Source organism: Pogona vitticeps, chromosome 1 (genome assembly GCF_051106095.1).
Source record: "Pogona vitticeps strain Pit_001003342236 chromosome 1, PviZW2.1, whole genome shotgun sequence".
Classification (NCBI taxonomy): Eukaryota; Metazoa; Chordata; class Lepidosauria; order Squamata; family Agamidae; genus Pogona; species Pogona vitticeps.
The window spans coordinates 247054637-247080255 of record NC_135783.1 but is presented as its reverse complement, the minus strand read 5'-3'; the positions used below and the strand labels follow the sequence as shown (position 1 = coordinate 247080255).

Here is a 25619-nt window from a genome sequence, read left to right as displayed (position 1 = left end):
GCAGTGTGACAGTGGAACCAGTTACCTCAGGAGTTGGTAAGTGCTCCAACACTGGAGGTGTTCAAGAGAAACTTAGATAATTGCCTGGCAGATATGCTTTGATTGTATTCCTGCACTTAGCAGGGGGTTGGACTTGATGGCTGATGGCCTTGTAAGCCAATTCCAACTTCACTTTTCTATGATTCTCTGATTTCATAAGAGATAAATAATCAACTGAAGAATAGAATTTGCACATGCAATACATGTTGGGTGCTTGGGTAAATCGGTGGAACAAACATGTCACTTTAATATTCTCCAGCCCCTAAATTCTTCCACACCCCTATTTTTGCTTTTACAAAATATTTTGGGGGGAGTTCCAAATATAAAAAAAAACAGGGAGAGGCAAAAGAAACAAGCCTCCAGAGGAAGACAAAAAAAGCATGGTACAACTTAATTGCTGCCACTCATCTTTCCACAAACAGTACTTACCATCTGCTTAAAAAATTATTTTCTACCTCAACAATGGTCTGGAGTATTTCAGCAGCTGGAGCACACATTATTAATAGAAGAGAAAGTGACTTGCTATTCCTCACTTTTATTCCATTCATTATGCACTCAAAAGTCTACATTAGCACTAGAGCTGCTACTTCCCACAGAATTTCAAGCATCTAATCAATTTAGCTATGGTTCTTGCAAGTTTATGCCAAATGAAACTAGTCAGTTTTTAAGGTGTCATCAGATTCTTTGCTTTCATTACTTTCCACAGAGCAAGTCTTCCATTCTGCAGGTCTGACTTAGATGCTCGATAAATAACCTAGTGCTTCATTGTATTAAAGAATGAGTGCAGATGATCCAGACAGAGCAACAATGCTGAGCAATCATCAATCATTTATTGTGTCATTAATCGTTACCATCTGTGAACTCCATCATGATATATTTGATACTTTTCTTCATGTAACTGGTGAAAAAAAAATATAGCAGAATGCATTCCTCTTCTGTTTTGAGCCCCATGGGAAAACAATAATAGTGTACTACTATACTCCTCTCAGTCAGAACTGCTTGCTAAAGCAATCAGTTAGCAAGCCATTTGATCTATTCGACACTATTCGATAGTGACTTGACAAGAGCTATATTTTTTTAGGTAAGATGCTTCTATGAACAGCCCACTGCTTCAAAGTGAGGTGAGGTTAGCTTAAGGGGCTACATTTGATTCAATGCCATTGCGATGTCTACATTCTTGAATCTCAAGTTACAAATGGAAAGCTATATGAATAAGTAACGCTGCACAGTTCTCACTGAACTTTAAATTAGATGTTTCTGAGGAACAGCACTGATCTGGGCATTTTCCCAGGTTTGAATATAAAAAGCTGTCACAGGGTTCAACCTAACCCAGACCTGGCAACAGAATCACCTGGGGGGGGGGGAAGAGGAACAGGAAAATAAGAGGGAGAAACACACCAACCAGATAACTCCACACTAGCCACAATTGTCAGGAGCCATCTCTGTTCCAGACCTTCCAACCTGAGGATCACAGATCTTCAGGAAAATAGAGAGTAGCCCTGCTTCCTACTTCCAGAGTCAGTTCACATATGAACCAAGGAGGTTAACCTCTGAGGATTTGCAGTTGCACTGAGGAAACAATGCCTCAAGAATTGTTGGATAAGTAGAAATGTTGGGGGGGGGGTCATCAGGGGGTGTGGAGCCTCGTGTCACCAGTATGCTGATGATACGCAGCTCTACATCTCCTTTTCATCTACCTCAGTGGATGCCGTTCTGTCCCTCCAGCACTGCCTGGAGACTGTACTGGAATGGATGCATTCGAATGGGTTGAGGTTGAACCCGGACAAGACGGAGGTCTTGAGGGTGGGCGGTCCTTCCGTCAGCGGTATAGGTAACTCCTTTCTTTTGGGGGGACGACCCTTGCCGCAAAGAATGAGGTTCGCAGCATGGGGGTACATCTAGACCCGGTGCTTACCATGGAAACCCAGGAGGCGTCCGTGGTCCGCTCCGCCTATTTTCATCAATGGCGGATTGCCCAGCTGCGTCCATATCTTGATCGGGAGGCCCTCACTACTCTAGTACATGCGCTTGTAATCTCGAGATTAGACCATTGTAACGCACTCTACGTGGGGCTGCCTTTGAGGCTGATGCGGAAATTTCAGATGGTCCAGAATGCGGCAGCCAGGCTACTTAGTGGGGTGAGAAAACACCAACACATCTCCCCCACTCTGGCTGCTTTGCACTGGTTGCCCATCTGTTTCCGCATCAACTTCAAAGTGCTAACGATCACTTATAAAGCCCTAAACGGTTTGGGACCTCAATATTTGGCAGATCCTCTTCTCCTACCCAGATCTACCCAGATCACCTGTCATAGCCAGCAGGGACGGCTCAGGGGTCTGACGGCGAGAGAGGCTTGGAAGGAAAAAACTAGAAACCGGGCCTTCTCGGCGGTGGCCCCTCGGCTTTGGAACACCCTTCCAACAGAAATTCGGCTGGCACCCTCGCTGGGTGTTTTTAAAAGACAGTTAAAAACTTGGTTATTTAGGCAGGCCTTCCCTCCAGTCAGCTAAATCTTTTTTTTATTATTTCTTCTTTCCTTATCCTACCCCATCTTGGTAATCCTTTCTTAAATTAATTGTTTTTAACTAATATAGTAATTGTATTTTTTATGATTATATATATTTTATATTGTTATATTTTATGTTGTAAGCCACCCCAAGTAGACATGGTCTATAGGGGCGGGGTATTAAATAAATAAATAAATAAATAAATAAATAAATAAATAAATAAATAAATAAATAAATAAATAAATAAATAAATAAATAAATAAATAAATAAATAAATAAATAAATAAATAAATAAATAAATAAATAAAAATGACCCATCACAGAAGTCTCTACACTTGGTGCTGTAGCCATCAAATAACTGTACATAGGAAAGGTAGTAGAAAATAATTAAATTGTGAACCCTGAAGTCTAAATTCAATTAACTATAAATAGAACTATTAACAGTTAAGATGATCTTAAATTGTCCTTTAAGTTTGGGTTAATTTACTACAGTCAAGCCTTAGAAGAAAACAGTTTTTAAATCCTATCCATGTTTTTACTCACCCCCTCCCTTTCTCAAAAGATCAAATCTCTCTTTTGAGAGGATGTATCTGTATGAATTTTTGAAAAACCCATTTCTTATCCAGCCCACACAAACTCCTCTCTTATTCTCCCTCCCTCCATCACAAACTCACTCCCTTACCTTCCCCAACTTTTTAATGCTCTAATTCTCAGGTGAGAGTCAACAATAATCCCAAAAAATTAAACAAAATTGATAATAACAGATAAGGGGGCTCTACATGGTGGAATCTTTTTGCAGAACACAAGAGAGCTACCACCCTGATAAAGAGGAGACCTCACTTCTTTCATGTATTATTATTATCAGTTGGTTTAAAACCTTTTAACCTAAGTCTATAAGATTGATTAAGTAACAAAGGTCACTAGAATTGCACTCATTAATTTCAATTCTGCACTCTGCACCAAGACACCATCTTCAATGTCCAATAAGGCTAGCACCCAAGAAAATTATCCATAGGATTAGTCGCTCAACACTGTGTAAACTGATGAAGAAGTAAAATCTGTATTCTTACACCTGTCTTCTTGTTACACAAATAGTCTGTCTTTTCTCTAAACATTCTACTTAAGTTTCTGTAGATACTTGTCTTTCAATAAGATTCATATTTCTGAAGATATTTTGTGTGGATGGAGAGAGGGTGTGATTTGGAGGCATGCAAAATGCAATCGTATAACTAAACACCTTTCAGTAAACATCATTGGATATAGTGGAATTTAATTCTAAGTAGACATGCACAAGGCTATGCTGCTAAGAATTTTTTTAACTGTAACAGCCACAAGTGTTTCATAAAGTGCTACGTTAGGCTACTCCATGTTTTATCATTCTGTTATCTTACTTTCCAATGTTCTGTTTTTATATTATGTAAAAACGAAGGCATAGCATAGATGTAATTTTCTGCTGGAAAAAACCCATGTTAAAATGTTTCATTAGAGCAAGACTCAGCCCCCTACCTGTTCTTCTCTTCATCCTTCCTTCACAGAAATAGATTTTCTCTCTCACAGAGGGCTTAATTTGAATTACAAATAACTTTTATAACCTGGGGCTGCTTGGCAAGCTCCATGTGTTAAGTACCTAGCTGGAGAACCAGAACCTGTGAGTTCAATTCTTAGACCTCAGACCTGCAGTGCTGAAAGAGACCCTATGGAACACCAAGTCTAGCCCCCATCAAGGAGACACAATGGGGAAATCAAACTCTCAGCTGCTGGCTTGACAGCTAGATACCTAAAACACCAGGTTATCCGGCAATTATTTGATTCTTCCTGAAGGAAAGCCAGCCTCTGTAGCCTTTGGCAAGCTGCACAGTCCCAGGGCACTCCCAGAAGAAGACAATGATAAAACATTTCCGAGGGTTCTGTGCCTAAGCAAACCATGGAAAGGGTTACCATTAGTTAGAATAGACTTAATAGAAGATATTTATTATTATTTGGAGTAGAACCTGTTTAGTGTCGTATGAAAGGATGTTAAATCCAACATTTCAAAGAAGGAATCCCCAAGCTACTCAGATCCATCTCTTGAGGATCACACATGAACAAGCCTTGAGCCCACTGAGCCCTAATCCAGTAACAAATTGTGAGTCAACTCAAAGAAAACCAGGCTGAGAGCTGGAGCATCTTGTATATAACTTGCTCCCACTCCTCTGGGAGGTGAACAGTCAGGAGAAAGAACACAGTACAGTAGATCTGTTTGCAACCTTTTATTCTCAAACTCTGCTCCATCAGCAGAGGGCTGAGGTGAGATGAAATGGAGAGCAAGTGGAGATGACAACCAATAATGCTGCTTCTAGGTCTTCGGCGTGATAAGGTTATATAAATAAGGTTTGTTCCAACTTAGTTCTCTAAACAGTTAATGCAGATTCTGTTTCAGTAAAATTTCAACTGAGATACTTTCCCATTACTCAAAAAAAAAGGGGGGGGGATTCATTTGGGCTAACTCATTTTATTTCTGTTACTGTTGATCTCTGCAATGAATGTCACACACATGGGGACCAGCATACACTGTCTATCAAGATGTGGAATAAAATGTTTATATTACTTAAATGGATGAATATAGGAAATCCCAGAGCCTGTCTGATTTGCTCAGAACCATTTCAAAAATATATTGTGTTTCTTTGACCACCATTCCTGTGTTTTCCCATTCCAACATTAGTCTCTGATCTTGAGCTCTCTGGATGAGTCACCCACATTAAGAAAATTTCACAGGCCTTGTTCTACAATATGACCCATGAGAACACGATGACTATTTATGGGTCGTTCACTGGAATTTGGACCTGCCACTGTGTTGTGTCTCTCTACCGCACAAATAGAATCAGTAGCCAATGTCTCCCACAGCAGACACTATTCTTTTCTTTCTTTCTTTCTTTCTTTCTTTCTTTCTTTCTTTCTTTCTTTTGGTAACAAAAATGCACGCTTCCTTCGGGTTAATGTGAACCTATTTTGCCCATCACATGAACAGAAAAGTATAAGCAGCAGCCACTGAACGGTCGTTGGCTATAGATTTACAGCTGTAACAACATGTGGCTTCTTCAAAATATGTTTCAGGGAGAACAGAATACTAGCTTCATCAGAAAAGACAACCTAGTGGAGGGAGGAAAAGAACCATTGTTTCTCCATCTGCCTTAATCTCTCTTATTCTCTTATACACAAACAAACAAACACACACACACATATACACACACACACCAGATATTTTGAACGAAAACTGTAAATGGTTAGTTTTAAAATGAACAGAAAAGAACAGGCTGTCCTTCCATAAGCAGACAAAAACTTTTCTCTTCAGGCAAGCTTTCCTTTATTGACTGGCTGCCTGAATGGGGTCTTTAAATGGACTGTTGTGGCTTACTGCTTTGAATGTGGTGCTGCTTTTGTTTACCATTTTTAGTGTGGTATTTGTTTGATCCTTTTTATTGTGTATACTTCTGTTTTTAGCTTTAAACATAGTCTTTTAATGATGTAAGTGGTCTTGGTTCCTTTCTAAGGTGAAAGGTGGGGTAAAAATATTTTAAATAAATTAAATAAACAATCTAACAATTTTTAAACATGTAAGAAGTATTGCAGATAGATCTACCCCCAAAAAAGGGACCAGCAATGGAAACAAGAGTATAAAAGTATTTTCTTCCAGTTCATGGAAGTTCTTAGATGTACTTTTTATAAACTAAAATAATTTTATAAAAACATTTTGCTATCAGATTTATTTAAAGATCATTTAAATGCTTCACTAATCTTACAGCTTTGAGACACTGATATGTAATGGATGAAGAATCACGAATGTCTCCTTTATCACTTTCTACTCCCTTGAAATGCCTATAATAATTCCTCTCTTGGCAAGCTCTCCAATTTAAAAAAAAACAAACAGTCTCTTTGAAACTATTATTTAAATGTAATCCTTGATGCCACTGAAAACAGATCACTCTAAAAAGAACTTGATGTATACACAGGAAAAACAGTAGTTAAATAAACTTTAAACAGGTAGGAGGGCAAAGAAATAAGTGGTACATAAAACCTTTTGATGGCTAATTTGCACAGTATCGGTTAATACATGGTGCCACACAAATGATAAAGGCAACATAAAGTGAGCAGATGGTGACATTGTAAAACTGTGACTTTTCCACTATCTCTTAGTGCTGCGTCACAAAATTAAATTCCAATATGCTTCAATTGACCGTGTCATGGGATTCAAAAACTTAAGGCATTTACAGAATATCCATTCCAGGTGCCTTCAGTGAACATTGAGACATATAGAATGTGGGCTGGCTGCCTTTCCAAATCTTTCTAGCTCTTCCCTTCAGTGTAGTCATCCCTTAAATCTTGCACTCTGTTAGGTGATTTTTGGAAAATGTTATACTCCCATGGCTTATAGCCAAACAAACAGGCAATTTTTTCCTGTCTAGTTGCTCGCTACTAAGCAAATGTCTAGCAGCCACCAAAATAGAGCTTCTAAAAGAAGTACAGTAACTAAAATGGGATCAGCTGTACTTTGTACTGGGCAATTTTATAAAAATTAGAGAAACAAAGAAAATTAAACAGACTTTTTAAGGTGCAACACATGTTTTACTTTGAGTTTCTTCCTCTTTTTTGGAGGTTTTTTCCCCTTCTTCACTTTTGCCAATGTTATATAAAAAAATAAATATTAATGGACACAAACAACTCATTCTTAAGATATATCCTTGATTCAAAATCTAGTCAATTCTGAAGCTAGTAAGTCATTTCTTTATTATCTGAAATTAAAAAGCACAGAGTTAGAAGAAATGCAATCATTTATCCCAACCCCTCCAAAGCAGATCAGGAGTTAATGTGATGTACAGTAAATGTTAGACTGTTGAATTAAGGCTTGGGAGAGGAGGGTTTAAATCCTCACTTTGCCATGAAACTCACTGTATGACCTTGGGTCAGTCCTATAAAGTCAAACTTTGACTTACGAACGTCCCTACCTATGAAGATTTCAACTTATGAATGGCTCTGTTTGCAAAATTTTGTATTGACTTGTGAACGGAGCCTCAACTTGTGAATGAAAAAAAGGCAGGGGAAAATTCAAATTTACCCTGCCTTTTTTTCATTCCATTCAAACCAGTGGTGACAAAGAGGCTGCTTTTTTGCCCCAATGGTTAGGAAAAGGGAACCCCAGGAGGTCTCCGATGGCGGTGGGGAAGCCCTGTGAGACCTCCTGCCACTGTGATCAGACCCCCAGGAGGCCTCTGGAGATCTGCAAAGGTGTCGATCACGGTGGCAGGGGACCCCCAGGAGGTCTCTGATGGTGGCGGGGAAGCCCTGGGAGACCTCCCAGAAGTCCCCCACCACTGCGATCGGAGGCAGCGGTCACCCAGTGCCTGGAGGCTTGAGCCAAATCCCGGCCAGCTGAAGTCTCCTGGCACTGGGCAACCGCTGCCTCCGCTGCGGCCGGGGGCAAGCAGCCGAAGCACCCCAGCCAGGCTCAAGCCTCATGCTGGTGGCAATCACAGCGGCGGCAATCGCAGAGGTGGGGGACCCCCAGGAGGCTTCAGACCGGTAAGTGCTGCTTTTTTCTTTTTTAAAACTGTTCTGGGTGGCTTTTGCAGGGTGGGTTTGGGCTGGGGGGGTTATGTTTCTGTGTTGTGTTATTTTGTTTTTTGGTGATTTTTTTTTTTTGCAGTCCCAGCGTGGGACTTGCTCCAATGTTTATTTTTGGATTTGTTTGTTGTTTATTTTTATTTTTTTGCAGTCCCAGCGTGGGACTTGCAGTGTTTTTGTTTGTTTGTTTGTTTGTTTGTTTGTTTGTTTGTTTGTTTGTTTGTTTGTTTCCCCTGGAACACATTAATTGGTTTTCAGTGCATTCCTATGGGAAATGATGCCTCAACCTACGAACATTTCAACTTGTGAATACCATTCCAATATGGATTAAGGTCGTAAGTCAAGGTACCACTGTATTTTCAGCCTAACCTATTTCACAGTGAGGATAAAGCAGAGGAGGAAAAGAGCCATGTGCGCAGCCTTAAGTTCAATGAAAGAAAGTGGGGATACAAATTTAACTAAGGAAGGTGCTTCAAAATATGTTACAAAAAGGTGGAATAATTTGCATGGTAATCTCACTTGGTATATGCTCTATTAGTTATTTGGTTTGCCGCAGAAAGTGATTCAAAAGTCACTCTGCCAGATCATGTGATCCTTTCAGCCTTCAATGAACTCCTGCAATATCTCAGACGCTGTGGTCAGGTACTTGCTGACCCTGTTGCATATGGATTGCTCCTCAGCACTTCTAGAGATGAATAATAATAATAATAATAATAATAATAATAATAATAATAATAATAATAATAATAATAATAATAATAATAATAATAATAATAATAATAATAATAATAATAATAATAATAATAATAATAATAATAAAACAACTTGTGAAGTAATTATATCAGGAGTTATTGAAACAAAGAATAAAGAAGATCATTTATTAAGTGAGACGTTATCCGATAAACTGAGTCACAAATGGGTTCCTGACAGGCTGCCCGTGGGCCACTCACACTTTCTTAGCATGACTGACCTCACAGGGCTGTTGGGAGGATAAAGCAGGGAAGAGGAAAGCTATTTATACTGTCCCCGGCCAAACCTGGGTTCTAAGATTCTCTGGCAGGAATCAGGGACAGACGCAACAATGCATCTGTGCCAGATTCTCTGCTTTTAAGAGACGTCCCAGCTGACCTTTTCTTTGCTACTATTCAAATAAAATTGGGCCTTTGGTTCAGCTGTTGCATCTGTGCCTGATTCCTTGCCGGAGAATCTTAGAACCCAGGTTTGGCCAGTAACATCACCACCTTGAACCACCTAGAAGAACAGAGAAACCTAAAATACTGATAAAGTGACACCTGTAACCTTTGTTTTAGTGCTCTGCTCCCTGTGTGGGCAGAATCTTGCTCTTTACTACAAGCTTGATAGTGCACCTATCCTGAGCACATTTCTGTGTATAGGATAGGCGCAGGTGTCAATTAGGGAAGCCTATCAATATTAAGGCAGATTAGTATCACCTCGCATATATAAGAGAAAAATTCTAGGTACTGCACTAGGACATAGGGTAAAAACTTCAACCACTCAAACTGCTGGGAAAATTAAGTATAAAAGAATTGTTACAAATGAAGTGTCTATTTACTGCATTCGTTTGCCTTCACAGATGGTCCAGCAGTTGTTTCCCTTCCATTTGTTTCCTGCTTACTCTTTAAGAATATGAGTGCCATAAAACTACACTGTTTTGCCTCATTTGGCAAACAAGGTAAGGGAGCTCGCTAGCTTTTACTGAGCTCTTAAAACCAGCAGGTCCTTAACTTTGTGTGAAGAGAAAGCAACTACATTAAAGGCACCTCTTAGCTTGTTCAGATGAACTTTTTATACTTTTGCACTTTTGCCCTGTGTCTGAAGTATTTGCAGGAAAACTTAAAGCGGCTGACAGGAGAACACACTAATATATATTGTTCCACAGAGAAAGTCACCTTAATTAGTCATTTCAATTTGCTCTTTTCTGTATAGAGTACAAGCTCTTAGATACCCACATTTAAACTAAGGATGACAAAGGTCATGTAACAGACCAGGTAAGTAAACAATAAGAAAAAATAAGGTGTTTGCTTTGAGGGGAGAGAAAAAGGAATATTAACAGAGATGCTATTTGTCTACTGTATGCTATTACCCATCTGCAGATGCTACAACCATGAGCAGGGAGTGGAGTGCAATGGGACAAGATGCATACTTGATTCCCATGCCATTAGCCTTCCCACCCAAAAGACAGAGAGGCCTTCACAAGTGCAGGGGAATTGCTACTGTAAGGCCATTCAGTAGAATGCACTCAATAGTCCCATCACAGACCTTTGCTGTGAACACATAAAAATCTATTGGTATTCCAAGGAGAGCAGACACTTCAAGTCGTACCTGAATTCAGGTTATAATATCTGAAGAGTGCTAACATGTACCTGTACACCAAAAGAGCAGAGGCAAGTCAACAGAGAATCAATCTAGTCCAAATCATTCAACAGTACAACCAACTGTGAGACAGAGGGCGAGAGCAGTAACCCTCTCGCCGGAGTGCCGTTCCCACACACACACACACACACACACAGACTGTCGAGAAAGAAATAGAGACCTTGCCCAATTCACCCCCCAAGAGAAGAGCACAGCGAGGGACCAATACACAGGATTTAGGGAGAGAAATACAAAGGTTAGCAGTCGAAGGAACTCAGGGAGATATGGCAGGAACAGAACAGAAGGACAGGGTGGAGATAGAGGCTGGAGCAGCGGATATAAAAAAGAGGGAGGAACAGTTGCCTGTAGGCTGGGAATGGGTCTGGATGGAGGATCCCTGGATTGGAGCTTGGGAGACGCTGAGGGTACCCAAAGAGGAGGCAGATTACAGGAGAAGGAGAGAGATCCCCCTAGACCATCATATTGGGGAGAAGTAGAAGCCAGGGAGTGGAGACAAAGGCTGAGAGAGGAAAAGGAGAAGGTAGAGAGGAGAAAGGAGAGAGGCTGGAATGGAGAGTGAGAGAAATGCAAAAGAAGGACTACCGGGAGGACCCTGGAAGACCCCCACACCCATTGGATGCTCCGTGTGGGTGGACGACCGGGACGAGGACACCGTGCCCCTGCTGGAAGGTGAAGCGGGATCTGTGGTAGACCTGAACTTATCTATAGACTGGCTGGGTCCATGGAACGCCTGTGGAAAGAATCCATTCCTAGATGAAGAATGGAAGCCCCTGACTGACCTGTTGTCGGAAGGAGAAAGACGTTGGGATAACGTTGTTGACACTGGTTATTTGTTAAATGCTCTAATAAACCTTACCGCTGTTTCTAAAGTGCAAAAATCTCCTGATTTATCTGAACGAAGAAAGGAGCCAGAAATCAAACCCTCACACCAACAACCACCACCAAACAACCACCCCCCCAATATATACCTTTAATAGAAAAAATACACAATAAATTAACCAAATAACAACTTTTAAATAATCAATCAAACAAACAAACAGAGAAAACCAACCCAGGCCCTACAATGGATTCAAAATTCCTACTGCCCCCACCCCCAAACATTCTCACTGGCTCTTGACAGCAGCTCTCACAATGCTACTGGATAAAAATTTCCCAGACAATTCAAAAGACAAAAAGAGAAACACAAAAGAGGAAACATAAAAGAACCCAAAACTTTCGTGTACTCCTCTTTCGCTAATACAAATCGTTCATGTTATAGCAGCTATCTTTTTATAACCAGTGGCCAAAATCTGGTTGCTGAGCTTATTGAAGTGCACTACAGCAGCTCCATTGAATCAATGGGGATTTGGTGAGTCAACTACTCCATAAATTCTAGTGATTCAAATGGGCATAATCTCATTGTGAGTTACTTTAGGATAGTAGTTCACGATTTAGACTCATTTTAATCAGAGAAGTGGACTCATCAAATCTTCATTGATTCAGTGCATCTATTCTAGTGCAATTTACTATGCTAAGTAACTGGATTTTGTTCAATAAAAGAACACCCCAAAAAAGGGGGGGTGGAGAAGCATCTTTCATAAAGGGCCCATCTGTACACTGGACTGCAGTTGATACAACCGGCTAGCAGACAAGCCATGGATCCAAGACCTCCAGTTCCCACTCTCAGGTGCTCAAATTCCCTTCACTTTTGATAAACTTTTTATAGTTATGTTACAAACACAATCTTTGAACATTTCTACTGATTCTTTAAGAACAAAAAGCAATTAAAAGATAACATAGTCACATATTTTTAAAACAACAAATAACTTTCACAAGCTATTTTGAGAAAATAATGAGTAACAACAACAACAAACAGTTTTAAAAATTGCATTCCAAGCTAAACAGAGATTATTCCAGAACAGGCTAATGTGGGAGCACAACCTTAGGTACTGAAAGCCTAAATGGCTTCTTCCATTATCTGCATCTCAACATTTACCCTGCTTTTATCTCTCCCTGGAGACATTTATTGTCCGGAGTGTACTGGATCTTGTTTCAATGTGTGGTAGAGGCAGAGGTGAAGATGATGCTAGGAATGTTATCTGGTTAAGATTCCTCTCTAAGTCTGTAATCAAGAAAAGGAGTTCAGGATACTTTTATACACTTTGACAGTTCCATGGAAAGGACCAAGGGAGGTTTTCAAAGAAGAAAAGCAAACATATAAATCAAAATCAATTTCAAAAGATTAGCCATTAAGCAAAATATAATGCAGAGCAAGGATACAAACAGTGGTGCAGGGGGCAGGGCAGGTCTGATAATGTAAAAGTGTAACTCCTCCTATGGGCAGCTGCACCTTCCAAATATAAACCAGTTTGTGAAAGCCAACAATAGCCAAATCTCCATGCACACACTACTCTCTGCGTTAGGCCATGATGAAGGGTTTTCTGAAGTCACATCAATACCCTGTTCACACGTGGCAACAATCATAAGCTCAAAAGACTAACAGGGGTATTCCATTTGTCAGCTTCAACCCAATTCTCTCCCAACCATCTACATTCCCCCCCCCCAATAACCAATAATCACAAATGAATTGTTACTGAGTTATTAACTCAGTCAGCCACGTCTGAAGAATTACAGAATCTTTGACATTACTGTTTCAAACAAGTAGGCTTGAATTCTCCAGATGATAATAATAATAATACTTCTGTGCTGTCAAGTCAATTCTGATTTATGGAGAATCTGTTCAAGGTTTTCTATGTAGAGTACTTGAAACTGGTTTACCATTCCCTTCTTCTGGGGACACCTTGGGACTATGCAGCTTGATGAAAGCCACACAGGCTGGTTTTTCTCCTAAGATGCACAGTGCAAAATTTCACCTCCCAGCCTCTGGCTCCACAGCCAGATACCTAAACCACTGAACTATCCAGTCAGCTACTTCGTCATATAGGTAAAGGTTCCCCTTGACAATTTATCCAGTCGTGTCCAATTCTAGCAGGTGGTTTCCAACCCATAGAGCTAGCGCTTGTCCGCAGACAATCCTCCATGGTCACGTGGTCAGCGTGACTAGACATGGAACGCCGTTTACCTTCCCACCGAGGTGGTACATATTTATCTACTCGCATTTTTACATTTTGCATGCTTTCAAACTGCTAGGTTGGTGGGAGCTGGGACAAGCGACGGGGGCTCACTCTGTTGTGTGGATTCGATCTTATGACTGCAGGTCTTCTGACCTTGCAGCACAGAGGCTTCAGTGGTTTAACCCACAGTGCCACCATGTCCTACTTCTCCATATAGCTATCCATAAATTACAGAATGAAAATTTAGCTGTAGTTAACTCTTCCCCTGATTAGAGCAAACACAGATTTGTAACATGTTGAAAACTCAAACAAATGTTGCCTCTCTGCCAGTTGTAAACAAAACAAAACTTCAGTATAGGTCTGCCGCTGAAGACCATTTAGAATCATAGTCTCAAATACCCCTGCACCACTGTTATTTAATGTATCACTCTTTAAACAACTTAATCTGCTATCTACTTCCTCTGGTGGTTTTAATCTAAAGCCCTATATGGCTTGGAATTCAGGTATCTGCCTACTTTCCTGCCTGCATCTTTAGACCATTATCTGAGGCCCCATCCACTGATTACCTTGCATACGGAGGTCAGGCAGGAGGTGACCCCATCTCTGGAATGCTTACCCTAGATGTATGAGGACTTGCCTGGCACCTCACCTTATATCTTCTGCAGTTTTGGATAAAGACTACCTTATACACCAAGTCTTTAAAATACTGTGTAATTCAGCTTCCTATATTTAGTTATTTATTTTAGACTGCTTTAGGAGTGGTTGCTGTTAAGGAGAGAACAGATGGAACCCAATTGCTTATCTCAGTAAGTTACAACTAAAGTAAGTGCATTGAATCAGTGAGAATTTGGTGAGTGTATTCATCTGTATTTACCTATAACATGCCCTCTTTGTGCTCCGGATACATGATGTGCTTAAGGAATACTTTCCTGTGTTGTTTCCATCCACTTGACATATTTACCATGTGGATTAATCTACACAATCTGAATTTGCATCCAACATTTTCAGCACAGAAAGACTATAATGTGCAATGCATGCAGTAATCATATAGGCGCAGATATGTATATTTATATAGCCCAGCACATCCATACCAGCTGTCACTTCAAAACCTATAGAAGCAGAAATATGTATTGGTTACAAGCTTTATTTAGGGCCACAGGTTCAAGTTATTAAACTAATCTGAACATCAAACAGCAGGCTGGTATTTCCTCAGCCAATATAAAAATAAACTTGCTGCTTCTGCCAAGAACAACCTATCTAGCACAGGAGAAACTGACATGGCAGCCTTCGTTCCATCCAAACAGCTCGCTTAAAAACATCTTTGCAGAGTTACTTTCAATGTCAAAGGAAAGAACAAATCCCCTCCTGCCCCCAAATATCCCCCCTCCCACAGTATCTAAAGTGGACATTATCTCCAAAGGATGGGACGTCTTGTGGGAGGAAACACAGATAAAGAAAGAAATATGGCAGGGAGGTAAGAGGAGAAGTCAAGTATTTACCTTCCATGGAACCAGGGATAAATAGAAACCACCAGCCTACTTTTCCAGGAGAAACTCACCCATTCCATGATGCAGCTAGGTTTGAAGCCCAAGGACCCACTTCCCAATTGGACTCCCCTAAAAATGACTGCAGAAGGTACCCTTAGGTCAGCTATTTTCTTTCCAGCATGCCCCTGGCGCACAGCTGGAAGACGTTCCTGAGCCATGTGACGCTTACCACAACACAAACACTTGAAACGCATGCATGGAGCTTCTTTTCCACTTTCAGTGGACTAGTACTACAGTATCGAATATGTGTTAAGTAATTATGGCAACCCAGGCAGCCTTTTGCCAATTATTTGAACTTTTTTTCTTCTTCCTTGTTTGATAATAAATATAGTAATGTGAACTTCAGTCACAACATATGAAGAACCACCACCTGGGAAAAGTATCCTGACAAGATATGGATACAAGAAAAGTATCCTGACAAGATTACATTACATTCATGTAGTTGCTCTTTACAATCACTTCAGGATGTATTTTACTGCCATAATGCAAATTATATGACATTGTACAGCAATATAAAAGACTCTTTACTTGACTTTCCATGAATCTTGAAATTGCGACACAGTGTTGCAATTAAAATGTTGCTATTTCTAAAGCACAGTTCATACTGTGCTCTCCCACATCTCTAAGCAGCCATTTACAGCCTTTAAGTTTTATCTGAGTGAAAAACAAGAAACCAGTGACCACTAAGATCCTATCTGCTGTAACAACTTAAACAAGATGCGCTTGAAGAGAAAGTGATTATCTCCCTCCATGGGGGTCATATCCAACAGCCTTATAATAAAAAGCATACAAAAACACAGGGAATGCAATTATACCCCAAGCTTTCAGCATCTTCATTAATTGAAGCATTCAACTAGGGGACAAATAAGTTTATAAAGACCCAAAGCATCAAAAAGCCTTGAAAGACAGGAACAGCCAGGGCCAATTTTGTTTTTTAATGATCTCTTAAATCTCATAGTGCCATGTTGTTCTGTCAAATGCCTCCACATTAGATCCTGCTGAACCAAGTCTTGATGGGTGGTTCATTACAGTATTCTCACATCATTCAAATTTTTCAGCCTTGGGACCATAGTCAAAATTTATCCTGCTGGTTAACTAAAGATAGAAGAAAAAAAAGTTGGATAAGACTGATGTGTAGTCAGAATGAGGAAAAGTAATAGTAAACAAAAACAAGTTTGGAACCAAGCAAAATAGAGCCAGATTGAAATCAAGATTACAGACATCATACTGACCTAAGTATCGTTTGGGGCAAACTTATAAAATTGCACAACAGCTCCAGTTAAGTTAATGCAAATAGAAAGTTCTGAAATAAAATTATGTATTTATTATGAGTAAGTATTTTTATCTTACTGTTTTTCTCAGAGGTTCAAGTTAACCTGTATGGCCTGCTTTGTTTACAGATCTCAATTGTGTACTTTCTTATGATGCTCTAGTGTGTCCCTTTGAATCACAGCAGTGCAGAGATTGTTTGAAACATTGCACACAATATAGTTTTCAAGAGCTGCCACATTACAGCAAGCAGAATGTGCTGGAAGGTGTATGTAAGATGACACACATGCAATTTATAGAAAGCATTGTTCCTTCTTCTTTTTTTTTGCAACATCTTTATCTTTTACTTCCATATGATCCTCTTCCATTCCAGATGTCTATAGTTAACATACATGTCCTTACTTGGTAATACAACCAATTAAAAAACCATTGCTCTGCAATGCTAGGTGTCTTGCTTTACATAGTCTGGGCCCAAATGCAATAAAACAATTCTTAAAACACATATATGTAAGTTGTAGTTCCCAAATTTAAAAAAAAATCTCTTGGATTCTCTTTTCAACATGTCACAGAACTAATCTTCTTTTAATTGTGTATCTCTTTGCTTTATATTCATTGTTTTAATATGTAAGAATTCCTTCTCCATTATAAATATTCAACAATCAAGGTCAATTGATATACTGTACTGATATTCCCCTGAATGGACTGCCAACCAACAATGTATGAAGATGGCTACTCTTGTAAGCAGGTAGTGCCAATGTTATTATGCATAAAATACTCCACAATAAACCTCTGAAATCAAAGTAGGGTTATGAATGGTGTATCAATCCATCAGGCTATACATCAATCTGATTTCTATTACAAGAGAACCATGTGCATTATAGTGCACACAAGAGCCATGCATTCATTGTGCATAAGAAAGTACACTGTTTTGAAAACTACCTACAGAAAATAGCATCTTCATTATTATTCAAAAACTAAAACTTAGTATAAAGTATTTTTCCCCCACAATAAAGAGGGTAAATAAAACCAAAAATCCACAGCTAGGCAATACATTGATTAAAGCCTATTAAAATTCTAAAAATGTATGCAAAAGTATGAGCCCATATCTGGGTGATCACTCTTTTGACAAGAGAAATGTGGCAAAAAAAACCTCACTAACAAAAAAAATGGCATTTGGCACCAGGAGCTTACCATCCATATTAATTAAACCTGCCATACAAATATGCAAAGTTGCACACTTTTTCATCCTTGGATAGACTGCATACAATGAAGAGCGTGTAGCAAAGTTACATCTGGCCTTTGCAAACCATCTTCTCCTTGTCCTAACATGTTGGCTTCACTGTAATCAAACAGAAGTTAGCCTTAGGAGGCAGAGAATGAAACAGTCCTAAAGCTTCCATTAAACAGTCTTAAAAAGGTCTTCATGTTCTTCACTTGCTAGCCAATACAAGTAGGCTCTATGCTTAATGGAATGTGCACATTTGTTGACAGAATATGTCACTTGAGGTTCCATTCAGTGACAGTACATGCGCATCATGTTTTAAGTACTCAACAGCTTTAAAGCCAAACCATGTTTCACATTTAAGCAGTTAACAGCACAGACACACAAGACTCCTAATTAATTCATGATTCATGAACAGCCAAAGTCATTCGAAAGAGACTGTAAAGTGCCCCAGAACACCTACCTGACAAACACTTAAGCTCGCTAGGTATCTTTGACTTAGTGGAATACTTTCTCTTCACTATTATAAACCAGTTCCTATGGGGGAAATTGTACATAGGCTTTTCTCCTAAAATACCCCATCCATATTTATTTACCTTGACAAAGTCCTTTAAATGCAATTGTTTTTCAGGACTAATCTAGAAGGCAGATAACAACTCAGCATTTTCTAACTCATGTTGCACAGAGACCTTTTGTTAAAAAAACCTCTTTAAAAATATGATAGAAATTATCTCAAGAAAGAAACAGGAAATAATTATTTCAACTTCTTATACATTTCACACTGTAACAAGATTAAGATTTTCATAATCAAAGATTCTAGGTCCTGTACAAAGCAAGGGGGAGAGCGTATGATACTATATGCAAATCTGCACTCCATGTGTGTCAAAAGCAGCTTGGATTCTCAAAATGTTTTAATGGGATGAATTTCTTTCCAACAGGTAATGGAGCTGATTTAGAAAGTAAAACAGCTACTGTACTTCTAAATACTTTCCATGTACAGCCTTTTATTTTGCCCACTGTAACTCCGATGTTACACCTACATAAGCTTCAACTCTAACCCGGTTAAGACATATGAAAAAGGAAGCTTCTAGGAGAATACTAGAAACATATCCTACCAGTTTACTCTCCACTGTGAACTGCAACCATATCTATTATAATACGCTGTGCTTTGTTTCCTATGTGACTGAGATGATAATGAGGGCCACAAAGTCCTAAGCAGTCAACACAATTATGTTTCTAATGCCACCACAAGGTCCTTCAATGCACCACTGCACAAGAGGAGTGAAACCAAATCTCCTGTAGATTTTGCTAAACACTGAGCTGAAGCATGGGTAGTTCTTCTGTAACCATGTTAATTCAGATTTCAAGGCGCCGCACATGAGCAATGCATCTTAAGTTATAGCCTCAGGGCAACTTCCTCAGTTTGTATTTCTTTCTTCAATTTGTTCTCAAGGTAACTTCCTAAGATTCAAAAGCATTTCACAGGTGACGCTCAGAATGACTGGCTTTTAGTTTGCAAGGCATCATTTCTAAAGGCAGATAAAGACCTCATTTCTAAGCCAAAATGTATATTAGACCTAGCCATGTATCTTCCCCATCACAGAAATGTGGAAATGGAAGTACCCGTTCTCGACACAGCCTCATCATGCTCATGTTTCCATCTTCAATCTTACAACATGAATACGGTAACAAATATACTTATGTCTAAACAAATGCATAACAGGAAAAACTCTGGGTAAGTGTATCCTTCCAGAGGGATATAGATGGCTGCCTGTGGACAAATCCTTAACTTTAGTTTTAACCACAGCTCATGACTGAGCAGCACTTGTTTTCTTTTTCTGTAGAGGCACACATGTTCATAAAGCCAGAGGCAGGACATCTTTTAAACCTTACAAAAACCAATATGTAATTAAAAACATATGCAAAGCAGCTCCTTCCCCAACAGGTAGCATTTCTTCCACCTGTTAATACCAACACACTACTTTCTACTCTACAAATGTTTCTTCATTTATTTTAAACTGCCTTCTACACCAAGAGAAACTAAACTCAGCGTTGTGTTATAAGGGCACCGAAGTACAGTACAGTACTTCGCTGACCCAAGCCACAAACTCTTCCAGGCAATCTTCGGATCGGGAACTTCTGCACCTCAAGCGCCCAGTGGGGCGGAACCACGCAGGATATCAGTCCGGCGAGGGAAAGGTGTGAGCGTGGGTGGGTGCCACAGCCACGGTTACTACTCAAGATTCATTCGCTTCAGTGGGGTTGATCTTCGGGAAAGGGCGCTCCGGATGGCCTCCCAAGCCTGCCCATCCAAAACCTGCAGGGATTTCCTCCCCCCCCCCCAAAGGCAGCTTCTGGAAAGGGGGAGGAGAAACGCAAGAGCCTGCAGAAGAGGCGCAAGGCGAGAAGGGCGCCTTCCCAAGCGGCCCCCTCGGAGCGGGCGACAAGTCCTGGAGAGGGCAACGAGCGCCCTTTGTGCGCTGACAGCCCTTCGGGGCGGGCGGGGGGGGGGGGACGCCGCCAGGAGTGCGGGAACAGCCAGGCTCCTCTGCCACAAACGTCCCGCCCCACCGGTCTGGACGCGCATCCCCAACGCTGGCTGGAAGTCCCCAGCCAGACGCTGGAACTGGCGAGGCGCCCTCTCCTCCATCCCCGCGCTCCTCCCGCCTGTGAGGCGAAGCGAGGAGCCCCCCCCCCCCGCCGGCCACCCCGCTCGCTGGTTCTGCCCCGCACCTCTCCCCCCCCCTTTCTTACCTCGCTGTGGGGACGCGGGCGCAGCCAGCAGGACAAAGACGCCGAGCAGGAACCCTCGCGGCGGGAGACACCTGCGAAGAGAGCAACAGGTTAGCCCCCGAGCCGCTGCCTGGCGGGAGCGCAGCCGCCCCCTCCTCGCTGCTCTCTTTGGCCGGCCGGGCGGGCGGCCAGCCCACTCCCGCCCTCCGCGTTGCCTCGCCTCGCTCACCTGGCGCGCATGGTACGGCTGAGGGGCGAAGAAGAAGCTGCCGCCGCCGCCGCTGCTGCCTTTCTCGCCGTGGCAGCAAGTTCTGAACCGGGACTCGCCTCCCAGGGCGCGCTTCCTCGGCCCGGCAGCCGCCGGGTCCTAGCGCCGAACACGGCGCGTCTTCCAGCGTCCCCCTTGCAGTCCGGGGGAGCGGGAGGGGGGGAGGCGGAGCTGCCGAAAGATGCTCCTCCGTCCTAGCCCCGCGGCAACAGAACGGCCCCATAAGGGCTGGAGCTTGGGCAAAAGCCCGGGGCATCACTCAACGGAATAAGCGGGGGGGGGGGCGGCATACTATACGGGGGGCCGGGCCGGGCCGGGCCGGGCGGGGGACTACAAGGCTCAGAATCCAGTGAATGCTAGCTGTGGAATTCTGGAATTATAGCCCCCTCCTCCCCCGCTGGAAGATAACCTTTCCCAGCTGTCACTCAAAAACACAGTCTATGCGTGGTCAAATCCCCTCAATGTACTACTTAACTGCACCCACTGATGGATGATGAACCTCCACTCCATTCATTGTGTCCAGCATTTAAGAATTAAAAGTCTGGAGAAACTTCTTGAGTATCATAGAGATTAGCATAATATTCTTTAGTTATTTTAAAAGTCTGCAGCGTTCGTGTGAAGATGGAGGTATCATTCACATTCATCCATTCATTCACACAGTGCTGGATAAACTTTAGGTTGTTGGATCTTTTAACACCGTCTGTGTCAATACTGGGCTGTGCCACAACTACTGTACTGTGAACGTTTATTACAAAACTAAAAAAAAAAAAATACTGTCTTCGCTTGTCTTGTGCCTCCTACCCATCAGTTTCACTTGACAACCAGACATCATTATGCTTTGAGACTCAGAAGAAAATCATTTTCTGCTATAGATTTTCTCCATTTTGCTTCTAAATATATTCCTTTCTAATATGCCATGTCTTTTCTTCCAAAGTTAGACTTTCCCAGATCCATAAGGTCCCATCCAGCTTTGCAGTTCTATGATGATGATGATCTCTTTAGCCTCTTTTCACAGGGGCACTGCTCCAGTTCCTGGACAACTGGCCATTTTACCACCTTTTCTGTGATCCACTGTTTGAGGCTGTGGGGACCAGCGTTTTTTGGTCCCTGATCTGTTGTGGGAGCCCCTTCACAACCAGCAACAAGGTCTGGGTAACCACTCTTATCTTCTTCAATGGGGTTATTACATGACAAATTACCACAATTAAAAAAAAATAGCCATTGCATCTCAGGTTTTGATTAAAATTGCTCTACAGGATTATCTCACATGTCAAAAGTCACTGGTGTGAACAAAAATTTCCTGTGCCTTACTGTTTCTCAGTTATGGGGGGGATGAAAGTTGGGAAATGTTTCATACATGCATGATGCATCAAAGAATGATGAAATAAAACATAGAATAGACCACAGTCAATATAATATTTTATTTTGGACACCTATGAGAATACATACTACATGAAGCATATTTTACATAATACCTGTACTATTTTTTTCTGTTTTTTTCCTAGCAGCATATTCATGTACAGTTTTGTTATAGGAGAGATTCTTTGCAGTGTCATTTTCTAGAAATGATATGCATAAAGAACTTAAGTGCTCTTCAGTTGTGGTAGACTGAAATTTGGTCTTTATAAAGGATATCTTTGAAAAATTCCTCTCTGCTTCATAGCTCATGCTAGGCATTGTCAAGTAAACTAGGCTATGCTCATGCTAGCCTATGCTAGGCTAGATTAAGTTAGCCACCAAGGCTGCCAAAACATATAGGCTAAGGTAATGTAACACAATTTTACCTTTATTTGACCACTTTTCTTAATAAATACCTCTAATTTAACACAAACTCACCCTTTTATTACTTTTTCATAAATACTTGCAACAGACTATTAGCCTGGATTATGAGGCCATAGACTACCTTCTGTTCACCTCTTCATCAAAACAATAGGTTTAGGCTAATCTAACACTATTTCATCTTTATTACATATGTTACCTTTCTAATTATAACATATAGGGGTAATTAAAATACAGTACGTATCCTTATGAATACTTTACTGGAAAAAAATCTTGTCTAGATGACTATCACAAGTGATTCATATTAACATTATGATTGCCTTTTCAATGGCGCCCCTTTTTCCTTACGTCATCTACTGTTTGTATCTACCAAAGAACATATTTTTATTACCTTTTTACTACCTTTTAATTTTCACTGTATTTTAATTGTACATAGGTAAAATCATTATTGTAAGATGTTTAACATATTTTGAGGTTCTAAGATCATTCATGTAAATGAAAAGTTGCTGAAATGTTCTCCTTTACAATTACTAACAAGCAATGAAATATGCTTCCTTTCTTTTTAAGTACAACTAGTGTAAAATAAATCATTTTAATAAGAGTTTTAATTTCTGCCACAAATATTAACAGTGTTTTAATTGTTTTATATTAAATATTTTCAGAATGAAATATCCTTAATTTGATTTTTTTTTTCATTTATGGCTAGCCTACATGACACTTTAGTAATCTTTTAATTTTTATTTTAACTATTATTTTGTATTGAATTGCACTGTATTATTAATATTATTTTCTATATAAAAACTTCTCATGCATTAGACCCCATTATTTTAAGCAACGTGGACTAAAGTCGCTTCTGGGGCCCCTCTGGGATTAGGGGCTCTGAAGTTTAAGCTTCATTCATTTCATAATAGATTCACCTCTGCTTTGAGGCAGGGTGAGCAGAAGTGTCTGTAATTCATATTATAGCCCATCAGTCTTTGGGTCCCATCATTGCATCATTTCCCACGTCATCTGCCACTTTGTTCTCCACTCACCCATTCTGGAGGATGCTCCTTTGACATCTTGATGTACAATATCTGTTGTTCACTTGGCTATATGTTTCCAGAAAATTTATGAATGCAGCTGCTGCACCAATCCTTAAACAAATCCTTAGATTTATATATTCACTCTTAGTGTGAAAATCTGTTTCATACTCTTTGCTTCCTCCTAGTAAAACACCAATATATGGAGAAAGACCTGCCCTCTTAAATAACCCCACAAACCATCTTTGTGTTTTTCAGCCTGCTGTTCAGTTTGCTTTTATACTTGTGCTTTAAGCCTCACCCAACTGCTAGCATTCATACTTCTCGAGTTCTCACTTAATGGTCCTTCAACATTATGGTCTCCCCTAGCACCCTTGCTTCTGTGTTCTCTTTTTCCTGCAAAAATCACATCCCCACTGCAGGAACTAGGTATTTCCTAGTTTTGGAAGAAGTAGTCGAGTTAGTCTGTGAAACCTTATCAGGCAAAATCCAAAGAAACAAAACAAAACAAGTCAACCAAGCCTTTCTCTTCTGACACACAGCACTGTTTGCCAACCTTATCTTTCTGAGCCTTCTCGGCAGTTAGAATGTTTCTTAACTGCCCAGGACATCATAACAGGACAGCCAGGTAGGAAGGGGAGGAGACTTTCCTACAGACCAAAGTCTGCTTTTGTTTTGTTATAATTTTTATATATAAACAAATAAAATAAGGTATTGTTCTTATTAGCACCCTAGTACAATTTACATATCTTTGGTACCCAATGCCTTTCTTGGGGGTTAGAATTCAGTCCAGATCTGCGAGGAAGCTTCTTGGTAGTTATACATCCAGCCTATTCATATGGCAATGCCTGATAGCTGTATAACCTTTCAGGTCAGGTTTGTGGTTTCCAGTCAAATTTGATAAGAGCGGCGGACCTGGATTTTTTTAAAAGCATGATGTTGAGCATTCTCATTCTAAGAATGTCTGTATACATTACACCTCAACTCAGTGTGGAACCTATTCCTTCCTATTTGGTTACTTAGAGCAGACTCTTTTCAAGCAGTGATGTGGTGTTTCTGGTGTAGAATGTGATCATATACCTGCATTGCATGTGACATATGCATGTACAGTAAATGATCAGCAAACCATTTCTACCATTAGTTGTGCCAGCTCTATGTGCCAGCCATATAATAATCAGCAGCGGCATGAACATAGTAACCTTTCTGGCATAAATTGTTATTTCTTTAAAGATAACCTGGTTTAGCTGTGCTATTTATTACAGTGACATCTGCTGGCAAACTACTGCATTTGTTTATAAAAATTTATTCTGAAGAACAGAAAATAAACAATTAAGAAATAAATTATTATTGATAGTAGATTCCTAGGTTGTCCATCAGAAACAGAGGCTGAAGATTGTCCTGTAAAAGAGAGAAAGAAAAAATAAAGATTATTTCAGAATCTGTTTGTTTGTTTGTTTGTTTAACTTATATGTCGCCCACTCTACCCAAAGGTCTCTGGGCGGCTTACAACAATTAAAATACAATAAAAGATAAAACAATTAAAATACAATTAAAATAGATACTCTAAAAATTGCCATCAGGACCCACAGTTGATGTTATTTCAATTAAAAGCCTTCTGGAACAGAAAGGTTTTGACCTGGCGCCGAAATGTCATCAGTGTCGGCACCAGACAAATCTCAGCCAGGATGGCATTCCATAGTCTGGGGGCAGCTGCTGAAAAGGCCCTTTGTCTACAAGCCGTCCCTCTTACCTCTTTGAGGGACGGCTCCTTCAAAAGGGCCCCCTGGCTAGATCTTAACTGCCGGGTAGGTTCATATGGAAGGAGGCAGTCCTTCAGGTATCCAGGGCTCAAGCCGTTTAGGGCTTTATATGTCAAAACAAGCACTTTGAATTGGGCCCTTTGAATTTAGTACAAACTATACTCTTACTTTGTTGACTTCAAGGCCTTACCTGTAATTTAGATACCATATGTATAGGAAATGGGTGAACCTCTAAGGGAAGAAACATATAGTTTCCAAATTTTCCTATTAAAAAGACCTAATGGATAAAAGTTGAAACTGAGCATGCAGAGCCATAACTAGTAGTTTTTGCCCATGGGGGCAAGCCTGGAAAAACAAAAGTTCCAGCATGTGCCACTCAGAAAGAAACAAGAAAAGACAAGTTCCAGCTTGCCCTTCACCTGTGGCAG

General features: G+C 40.5%; 1 protein-coding gene across 1 annotated transcript in view; it reads right to left on the bottom strand.

The window, feature by feature from the left end:
• The window catches only part of COL18A1 (collagen type XVIII alpha 1 chain), a 202385-nt gene extending 181677 nt beyond the window's left edge, over positions 1 to 20708 (bottom strand). The window contains exons 1-2 of the mRNA XM_072985478.2: positions 20592 to 20708; positions 20384 to 20454 (exon numbers count right to left, since the gene is read on the bottom strand). Coding sequence (XP_072841579.2) covers positions 20384 to 20454; positions 20592 to 20602 — 82 coding nt within the window. The 5' untranslated portion in view covers positions 20603 to 20708. The remainder of the gene's footprint in view (positions 1 to 20383; positions 20455 to 20591) is intronic.
• Between the last annotated feature and the right edge of the window lie 4911 nt (positions 20709 to 25619).